The sequence below is a fragment of the Mercenaria mercenaria genome, chromosome 2 (genome assembly GCF_021730395.1).
Source record: "Mercenaria mercenaria strain notata chromosome 2, MADL_Memer_1, whole genome shotgun sequence".
Taxonomy (NCBI): Eukaryota; Metazoa; Mollusca; class Bivalvia; order Venerida; family Veneridae; genus Mercenaria; species Mercenaria mercenaria.
The window spans coordinates 72803789-72814934 of NC_069362.1; the positions used below are offsets into that span (position 1 = coordinate 72803789).

General features: G+C 34.9%; 1 protein-coding gene across 1 annotated transcript in view; it reads left to right on the top strand.

Annotated features, from left to right (window-relative positions):
• LOC123562276 (nucleosome-remodeling factor subunit BPTF-like) overlaps positions 1-10801 on the top strand; it is a 51240-nt gene extending 40439 nt beyond the window's left edge. The window contains exons 22-25 of the mRNA XM_053536940.1: positions 2873-3046; positions 3481-3676; positions 6365-6449; positions 8429-10801. Of these exons, the coding sequence (XP_053392915.1) occupies positions 2873-3046; positions 3481-3676; positions 6365-6449; positions 8429-8631 (658 nt within the window). The 3' untranslated portion in view covers positions 8632-10801. The remainder of the gene's footprint in view (positions 1-2872; positions 3047-3480; positions 3677-6364; positions 6450-8428) is intronic.
• Positions 10802-11146: the final 345 nt, after the last annotated feature.

Here is an 11146-nt window from a genome sequence, read left to right on the forward strand (position 1 = left end):
TTTCGTTTTGGACCGATTGAGTTCTCAAAATTTCCGGAGCCCTGATAGGTAACCTTGTGAAACAAAGTCTTACAGTAATAGATAACCTTGTGAAACAAAGTCTTACAGTAATATATAAAAACTCTTAAGTAATAGATAACCTTGTGAAACAAAGTCTTACAGTAATAGATAATGTAGTGAAACAAAGTCTTACAGTAATGTAATACCTTGTGAAACAAAGTCTTACAGTAATAGGTAACCTTGTGAAACAAAGTCTTACAGTAATATATAACCTTGTGAAACAAAGTCTTACAGTGATAGATAACCTTGTGAACAAAGTCTTACAGTAATAGATAACCTAGTGAAACAAAGTCTTACAGTAATAGGTAACCTATTGAAACAAAGTCTTACAGTAATGTATAACCTTGTGAAACAAAGTTTTACAGTAATAGGTAACCGTGTGAAACAAAAATAACCTCGTGTAACAAAGTCTTGGCAGTAATAGATAACCTTATGAAACAAAGTCTAAATGTAATAAGTAACCTTGTGAAACAAAGTCTTACAGTATTAGATAACCTAGTGAACAAAGTCTTACAGTAAAACATAACTTTGTGAAACAAAGTCTTACAGTAAAAGATAACCTTGTGAAACAAAGTCTTACAGTAATAGATAACCTTGTGAAACAGTCTTACAGTAATAGGTAACCTTGTGAAACAAAGTCTTACAGTAATAGATAACCTTGTGAAACAAAATCTAACAGAAATAGGTAACCTTGTAAATCAAAGTCTTACAGTAATAGATAACCTTGTGAAACAAAGTCTTACAGGAATAGGTAACCTAGTGAAACAGAGTCTTACAGTTATAGACTACCTTGTGAAACAAAATCTAACAGAAATAGGTAGCCTTGTGAAACAAAGTCTTACAGTAATATATAAACTTGTGAAACAAAGTCTTACAGTAATAGATAAACTTGTGAAACAAAGTCTTACAGTAATAGATAACTTTGTGAAACAAAGTCTTACAGTAATAGATAACTTTGTGAAACAAAGTCTTACAGTAAAACATAACTTTGTGAAACAAAGTCTTACAGTAATAGGTAACCTTGTAAATCAAAGTCTTACAGTAATAGATAACCTTGTGAAACAAAGTCTTACAGTAATAGGTAACCTAGTGAAACAAAGTCTTACAGTAATGGACTACCTTGTGAAACAAAATCTTACAGAAATAGGTAACCTTGTGAAACAAAGTCTTACAGTAATAGATAAACTTGTGAAACAAAGTCTTACAGTAATAGATAACCTTGTGAAACAAAGTATTACAGTAATAGATAAACTTGTGAAACAAAGTCTTACAGTAATAGATAACCTTGTGAAACAAAGTCTTACGGTAATAGATAACCTGGCTAGACATTGTCTTACAGTAATAGATAAATTTGTGAAACAAAGTCTTACAGTAATAGATAACCTGGCTAGACAGTGTCTTACGGTAATAGATAACCTTGTGAAACAAGGACTTAAAGTAATAGATAACCTTGTGAAACAAAGTCTTACAGTAATAGATAACCTGGCTAGACAGTGTCTTACAGTAATAGATAACCTTGTGAAACAAAGTCTTGCAGTAATAGATAACCTGGCTAGACAGTGTCTTACAGTAATAGATAACCTTGTGAAACAAAGTCTTACAGTAATAGATAACCTGGCTAGACAGTGTCTTACAGTAATAAATAACCTTGTGAAACAAAGACTTAAAGGTCCAATACTAAGGAAAGTGAACATTTTAATTTCTTTTAAAAAGCACAGAAACTATTTCATTTTATTGGAAAATGAAAGTTGGTATGTAGAAATTCGAAATAAATCGCAGTATATGTACAATCATTTTTCTATGAAGTATGAAGAAAGTTAAAAAGACCTGGGGGGTCATTCTGTCGATTCATTGAAATTTCAACATAATACACATACATTTCTTTGAGTTCCAAAGACCTTCTGTAAATTTTGACCTGCCAATCTTCATTATTTAGTGTCTTGCAGAAGTCTATGCACTGGCTATGAAAAAAATTGCCAACTCACTTTCCCTTAGTAATGGACCTTTAAAGTAATAGATAACCTTGTGAAACAAAGTCTTACAGTAATAGATAACCTGGCTAGACAGTGTCTTACAGTAATAGATAACCTTGTGAAACAAAGTCTTACAGTAATAGATAACCTGGCTAGACAGTGTCTTACAGTAATAGATAACCTGGCTAGACAGTGTCTTACAGTAATAGATAACCTTGTGAAACAAAGTCTTACAGTAATAAATAACCTGGCTAGACAGTGTCTTACAGTAATAGATAACCTTGTGAAACAAAGTCTTACAGTAATAGATAACCTGGCTAGACAGTGTCTAACACTAATAGATAACCTTGTGAAACAAAGTCTTACAGTAAAAGATAACCTGGCTAGACAGTGTCTTACAGTCATAGATAACCTTGTGAGACAAAGACTTAAAGTAATAGATAACGTGGCACGACAGTGTCTTACAGTAATAAATAACCTTGTGAAACAAAGTCTTACAGTAATAAATAACCTTGTGAAACAAAGTCTTACAGTAATAGATAACATGGTAACAGATAATCACATATCTACACCAATACTGTGTAGTTTAATTGGTCTTACTTGCTCATGTACCACTTGGAGTTTATATGTGTAATTCTGTTTAATATGCAAATGCGAATAGGTTACTATAATATAAATAGGCTTATGTTTACAGATAAACCTGTATTTAGAATAAAAGAGCCTTACTAATGTTAAAACTTTCTAGTTGTTAGCGTATGGGATTTCTGTCTTCAGAATCAGTTGTACTTTTATGAAGTATGACAGTCATGTTTAACTGACACTTCCCAATATTCTTGCAGATTCTACATTGGTTGTGATCTATGTTCAAACTGGTATCATGGTGAATGTGTGAACATAAGTGAACAACAGTCTAAATATATTGATGCATTCGTATGTGACGACTGTAAGAAACAACAGGAGACTGCCACAGAGGAGCTTTACTGCCTCTGTAAAACACCTTATGATGAATCCAGGTAACCTTTCACATATAATTCAAATATATATATATGAATTCAAAAACAAACTATGTTAAAGTTGCAGCATTCTAGGGTAATATGCCAGTAGGACTGTAAAAAATAGGCAGAACTGTGCAGAGAATATGAATTACTTTAAATTTGGTCAAAAATATTTACATTAGATTATGTCTGGTTTCCAAACCGTCTTTTTAGTATTTTTTTGCTTGAATAATTAACCCGTTTCCACTATAAATATTACCTTTGAATCAACTGTAATTACCGGTACTAGATCTATTGCGTGCCTTAATGTAGTTATCATGTACGCCATTATGCCAGTGTAGGTAGTAGTGCTGATAACCACATAAAGCACACCATTACTATTTAATGAATGTATGATATTATATATTTGTAATACTGCATATCCTAACATAATTATGTGACTTGTGTTTCAGATTTTATGTAGGTTGTGATCGCTGCCAGGACTGGTTCCACTGTGAATGTGTGGGTATCACACAGAAGGAAGCTGATGATCTCGACTCGTATATATGTCCTAACTGTCAACGCTCTGACCAGCAAGATCCCATCAACCTGAAGGAACTTACAGACAGAGACTACGATCTTCTCTACAGACTTCTGCGCAGTCTTCAGGTAGCATTACTGTTAAGAGTCACCAAATTTTTCTGCCTGGTTGTTAATTAATCATGACTGAAAATTGATGTATCACTTTTTAGCTCGACTATTCGAAGAATAAGTAGAGCTATCCTACTCACCACGGCGTCGGCGTCGGCGTCACACCTTGGGTTAAGTTTTTCGTACCAGTCCACATTTTGACAAAGTCTTTTGAGATAAAGCTTTGAAACTTTCAACACTTGTTTACCATCATCATGGCCAGTTATAGGCAAGAGCACATAACTCCATCAAGGATTTTGGCTGAATTATGGCCCCTTTTGACTTAGAAATCATGGTTAAGTTTTTCGTACCAGTTCATATTTTGACAAAGTCTTTTGAGATAAAGCTTTGAAACTTTCAACACTTGTTTACCATCACCATGTCCAGTTATAGGCAAGAGCACATAACTCCATCAAGGATTTTGGCTGAATTATGGCCCCTTTTTGATTTAGAAATCTGGGTTAATATTTCGTACCAGTCCACATCTTGACAAAGTCTTTTGAGATAAAGCCTTGAAACTTTCAACACTTGTTTACCATCACCATGTCCAGTTATAGGCAAGAGCACATAACTCCATCAAGGATTTTGACTGAATTATGGCCCCTTTTGACTCAGAAATCATGGTTAAGTTTTTCGTACCAGTTCATATTTTGACAAAGTCTTTTGAGATAAAGCTTTGAAACTTTCAACACTTGTTTACCATCACCATGTCCAGTTATAGGCAAGAGTACATAACTCTATCAAGGATTTTGGCTGAATTATGGCCCTTTTTGACTTAGAAATCTTGGTTAAGTTTTTCGTACCAGTTCATATTTTTGTAAAGTGTTTGACATATGGCTTTGAAACTTTTATCACTTGTTTAGTATAATAGTCTCTATCTGTAGGAAAGAGAACATAACTCTGTCATCTATTTTGGCTGAATTATGGCCCATTTTGGACTTTGAAATTGGTTCTGTTTCCATACAAGTCCATGTTTTGTCAAAACTATTTGACATATGGCTTTTAAACTTTGAACACTTGTTTATCATTATGATTTCCATCTGTAGGCAAGAGTACATAACTATTTTGACTGAATTATGGCCCTTTTTGGACTTTGAAATTGGCTCATATATTGCCATTTAGTGCAAGACTTATCGAAATCAAAGTAATACAGGAACATTGTTTGTCTTATCTATTTATTTCTTTTGTCTGAATATCCTTGGAAACATTTTGACACCATTCTTCAATCAATTCTTCGAATAGTCGAGCGCGCTGTCATCAGACAGCTCTTGTTGCTTAACTCATTAAGGACGCAGATCGCATTAATGCGTTCATTTTAACTCTTATCGAGTACTGCGTGTCGTATTTATCTGTCAAAAGATAACAGAAGTGTATGCTGAGGATTGCATAAATGCGCTATCTGCCTGGTAGTTCTGTATGCCGCGTGACTTGATTTTAAGTTTGTAAGAGTACTAACGATTGGACAGCTGTCGAAGTCAACCAGTGAAGACATTTTACTCTAAAGATTTATAAAACCCGGAAGCGATTGAAACAAAGTATTTATTATTTAAGCATGTATTTTCAATGTACTCATCACTAAATATCGGAACTAGAAAGTTATTTCTAGGTATTGCCTGTTTTATTTTCTCATTCTATTATACCGCAGAGTCTTTCTTTTTATGCCCCCAAAAGGAGGCATATTAGTTTTCAACTGTCCGTCTATTCGTTCGTTCGTCACAACGTTAACTTTTTGCATGAAGGCACTGTACTTGCGAACCACTGCACCCAGGACTTTCAAACTTCGCATGCTAATAGTACTTATTGAGTACACGACCACTATAGTCTTTGGGGTCAGCAGGTCAAAGGTCAAGGTCAGCAGGTCAAAGGTCAAGGCGCTGCGGTGACAGCTCTTGTTGATTCAGTATTTTTAATTTTATTAAATAAAATATAATTCTGTTCTTTCATAATGTCATTTGCTTTAATGTTTAGCTATAAATGATATTTGAATAAATATAAAATAATCAAATAATGGCTGTTTTTCTATGTTACTTCGGTTGGCCTGTGAAACAATTTTGCAAATTAAAATAATAGTAAATTTTAAATTATTGAATAGATCATAAATCGTAGTATCAGATGTGAAAATTTCAGTTTTATTCATCTGTTATAAACAGTTGTTTGTCCCTAATATTGATCAAAGGATGCCTAGATCTTATCGATTATTGATTATCAGTGAAAATCCACAGACATACAAAGCAGATAAATTGATAAGTGGCTCAGGAATGTATTGGAAAATTGATACCAGTAATTAAGCGGCGATATGGCTGCAGGTATTAATGAGTTAAGTAAGATTAAAAAGTTAATCTTTTTATTTTTTGGCAAGGTTATTCATTCAAATCTTTTGTCAGGAACAGGATTTTAATGCAATCTAGCTTGCAAGCTGCAAACATTTTAATGGGAATGCTAAAGTTGGTTCCCGGAACACACATAGAAAGGTGATTTAAGGGTGATAAAGGGTTTGATTACACAGACTTGTTACTTATTATAGAAACATAACTGATTTATAAACTGATGTAAAGTAGTAAAGTAGTTCAGATCTGAGAAGAATCATCTGATGTTAAGCCTATTTATAATTAGTTTCTGTTTGTTTAGACATTATTTACGGTTTATATAAATGTATTCTACTTACAGTCACACAAGATGGGCTGGCCATTCCTGGAACCTGTAGATCCAACCGAAGTGCCTGACTATTACACTATAATCAAGGATCCTATGGGTAAGTTCTGATGATTTGCTGATGGTGTACTTAAGTGTATCTTTTCATATTGATAGACTTCGTACGGCTTGGCCATTTGCTGTGGATGCATATTATTTAAATACGTAAGTTGCTGATCTTCATACCATATATTTGTTTTATATGACAGAGTATCATTGTGCGGCCCCCTTCGAAGAAGAGGGAGTATATTATTTTGCTCAAATTTGTCAGTCGGGTGGTCAGTAGACCATTTTGTTTCTGTTAAGTAACAAAGAGCCTTTTGGCCTGCAATACTCAAACTTAGTAGGATGATTACCTGTGGTCAGTAGATGACCTCAGTTGTTTATGGAATCTGTAGGTCAGTGATCAAGATCACCAAGAATGGTTTTTGCTTAAAGATTAGAGAATGCTTTGGCCTACAGTTGTCAGACTTCATAGAATATTGCCTGTGGTCAGTAGGTGATCCCTAAAATTTTGGAGGTCAGAGGTCATTGTCATAGTTACCTCTAGACTGAAAATGGTTTCCACTCAATAATTTGAGAATGTTTTGGCATACAGTCGTATAACTTCTTGGGATGATTGCCTCTGGTATTAGGTGATCCTTTCGTTTTGGAGGTCAGTGGTGGAGTTCACATTGACCATAAGAATGAATTTCCACTTAACAACTAAAGAAACTGTACCTTTTGCTTTTTACTTCATTAGTGTCTGGGGGAGGGGTGCATTATGTTTTACAGACAGCCTTAGTTAAGGTTTCTGTTTAACTTGAATGAAAGGAAACGATCCGTGATGACGAAATGAGTTGTTTTTAATTTGTCTAAATCTTTGCTTGGAAGATCTTTTAAGAACCAATTTTTAGCTCACCTGAGCACGAAGTGCTCAAAGGTGAGCTTTTGTGGTCGTCTTCCATTCGTCAGTTGTCCGTCATCAACAGTTTGACTGTTAACACTCTAGAGGTTACAATTTTGGCCCAATCTTAATGAAACTTGGTCAGAATGTTACCCTTAATAAAATCTTGGATGAGTTTAATATCGGGTCATCTGGGTTCAAAAACTGTGTCACCAGGTCAAATCAAAGGAAAAGCTTGTTAACACTCTAGAGGTCACAGTTTTGGCCCAATCTTAATGAAACTTGGTCAGAATGTTACTCTCAATAAAATCTTGGACGAGTTCGATATTGGGTCATCTGGGGTCAAAAACTAGGTCACCAGGTCAGATCAAAGGAAAAGCTTGTTAACACTCTAGAGGTCACAATTTTGGCCCAATCTTTATGAAACTTAGAATGTTACCCTCAATAAAATCTTGTATGAGTTCGATATTGGGTCATCTGGGATCAAAAACTAGGTCACCAGGTCAAATCAAAGGAAAAGCTTGTTAACACTGTAGAGGCCACATTTATGACTGTATCTTCATGAATCTTGGTCAGAATGTTAATCTTGATGGTCTCGAGGTCCAGTTTGAATCTGGGTCATGTAGGGTCAAAAACTAGTCACCAGGTCAAATCAAAGGAAAAGCTAGTTAACACTGTAGAGGCCACATTTATGACCATATCTTAATGAAACTTGGTCAGAATGTTGATCTTGATGATCTATAGGTCAAGTTCAGATCTGGGTCATTTGGGGTCAAAAACTAGGTCACTAGGTCAAATCAAAGGAAAAGCTTGTTAACACTCTAGAGACCACATTTATGACTGTATCTTCATGAAACTTAGTCAGAATGTTAATCTTGATGATCTTTAGGTCAAGTTCGAATCTGGGTCATGTGGGGTCAAAAACTAGGTCACCGGGTCAAATCAAAGGAAAAGTTAGTTAACACTTCAGAGACCACATTTATGACCATATCTTAATGAAACCTGGTCAGAATGTTAATCTTGATGATCTTAAGGTCAGGTGAGCGATACAGGGTCTTCATGGCCCTCTTGTTGATAATGAAAAGATCTTTTTATGTATTAACAGATATTAACAGATGTGCACTCTGAGTGAAAACTTTTGTTTCTTATTTCAGATCTATCTCAAGTAGAAGCGAATATGGATGCACATCAGTATAGAAGACTGTCAGACTTTATCAAGGATGTAACTAAAGTGTTTAACAACTGTCGCTTGTATAATCCTCCAGACACTCCATTCTTCCAGTGTGCTGAGGTTCTTGAAACATTCTTTGTTCAACGACTGAAAGCCTTAAAAGATAAATTCTTACATTCTTCATGAGAAGTTGCCAGTATTAGTCTGTAATTTGAAAGCCTGCTGATAATGATGTGTAAAACTGGATAACATTTGTGCAGAATAATCTGTAATCTGATATAATATAATCAGATTTGTTCAGATAGTCAGCATGTTCACAAAGGTTTCATAACTTGGAAGTATTGAACATTGTAACTCATACATCAGATATATTCATGTTGACATGTTTGAAGTATCTGTTAACATTCTATATGCTTGTTCTGTTGACATTGTGGTGTCCAGGCTTACCATACTGTCAAACTGTAAACACTTGTGGGATATTATAGTAACTGATATACAGTTGGACCTGCCTTTGCAGTCGCTGGTATCAAGCAGCCAGTCAGTTTTAATTCTCAAATATATTTTTTTGTTCTAATTTCAATGGCAGCCATCTGCCTTGAACAGTCACTTTGTGTTGCTCCATTTATTAGCTGTCTAAAACATGTTTGACTATATGAGCCATGCCATGGGAAAACCAATATAGTGGCTTTGTGACCAGCATGGATCCAGACCAGCCTGCACATCCGCGCAGTCTGGTCTGGATCCATGCTGTTCGCTAACGGTTTCTCTAATTGCAGTAGGCTTTAAAAGCGAACAGCATGGATCCTGACCAGACTGCGCGGATGCGCAGGCTGGTCTGGATCCATGCTGGTCGCAAACCCACTATGTTGGTTTTCTCATGGCACGGCTCATATATTAATTTTTTGTTGATTAGAGTATACCTATGCATGAAGGATTATCAGTTAATCTCAGTGGAAAAAACACATGATTGGAAATCATCTGTGTATGAATTGAGTTAGAGTATTCGCTGAGACAGTTGTAAAATGTTGACTTGAGTAGGAAATATTCACTGAGAGAAATGTAAAATGTTGACTGGAGTACAAAATACTCCATGAATATAAGGAATATAATGTTTTTCTCAGATCCATTGAGTGCTGAAAATGACTACGGGCGTATATGGCAATATTGTGTTTGTTAGCTATTCAATATTGGTGATTGTTGTTTTATCTTAGTCCGTGGTTAGAATAAATTGTCATATTGTACATATACATTATTTATTTTCATATTTTGCAGATCAAATTTTCTCATGTTATTTTAAAAATACCAGTATGTTATTCTTTTAAAATAAATGTAAATTAATCCTCTATGCTTCTGGTAATTGAAGGCTGTTGTTAAATATTTGTACAGAGTTTGTGTGTAGGTGGGTTGTAGATCTTGCACGGATTGGTCCGTTTAGTCTGGTTGCACTAAATACTGTTTACAGATTTTATTTTCTTGAAAGCTTAGGTCAAACTGGTTAACAGTTGCATATAAACCACCCAGATGATTTACTATACTATCTCTTTAGTGAAATCTCGAGACCCTTGATAAATGGCAGCAAAAAATCAATTACTACGATAAGGCAAAGGAGTTTTAATCAAATTAAGGTATCAGTTGATAATCTTAACATAAGGTGTGGTAGTTGTTTAAATGAATGAACTTTTTACATAAAAAGTGATATTCAGTCAATTTTAAAGGTCAGTGTGTGTAATTGTCACAATATGTTAAAAAGGAGCAGGCAGCACTTTGGTGTTATAAATCAGAAATCTGCTTCAATGTTGGCACACTGTGAGTAAAACCGTACCTGTAGTAAAGGTAGGTGTTCAATGAGAAATAATTATACATGGGCTATATCATTTGAAATAAATTAGAAAAAAAGTGATTAACCCTTAGCCTGCTGCAGGCGAATTTAACAGCCATGGCAAACAGCTTGGAACCAGATCAGACGCCGATTAAATCGGCGTCTGATCAGGTTCCAAGCTGTTTGCTACTCTGACAATATTTCTTCCAATTTTGGAGCAAATTGAATGAACTTTACAATTTTAGCAGACGACATTTCCAGCAGACGACAATTTATCTAGCATGCTAAAGGTTAAGCATTTTTAATATCAAAAGTATTTCAGATGCCTTCAGTTTTGTTATAGTAAATGAAACCTGTGAGGATAGGTTCTAGACATACCTGTTTATATTCTTAAGGATTCTTTACCTGATAAAGATCATGATCAAGTATGCTTGCACACATCTTCAGTCTTCATATTGTTTGTACATGAAATCATTATAGATTCTTCCATCTCTTCCTAGATATATATCAGATGTATAAATAAAACCAGTAGAGTTATCATTAGTTGTGTATTTATTTAGTCCTGAAATTTGTACTGGATAGAGTTTGGATATCGCAACAAAATCCATGAATGTTAGAGGATTTAACTTGATGGTTGTAAGTTCAGTGAATTATGACAAGTTTGAATATCTTTGACAGCACGATTTACACTAGTCAAAGTTTCATGTTTAACTTGGGTTTTTTTATACGCCCAAAGGGACGTATTATGTTATACCCCCGGTGTCCATCCGTTAGCAATTTCTTGTCCGCTTTGTAACTCTTGAACACCTTGAAGGATTTTAAAGAAACTTGACACAAATGTTCACCACATGAGACGACGTGCAGAGTGCATGTTTTGGATGT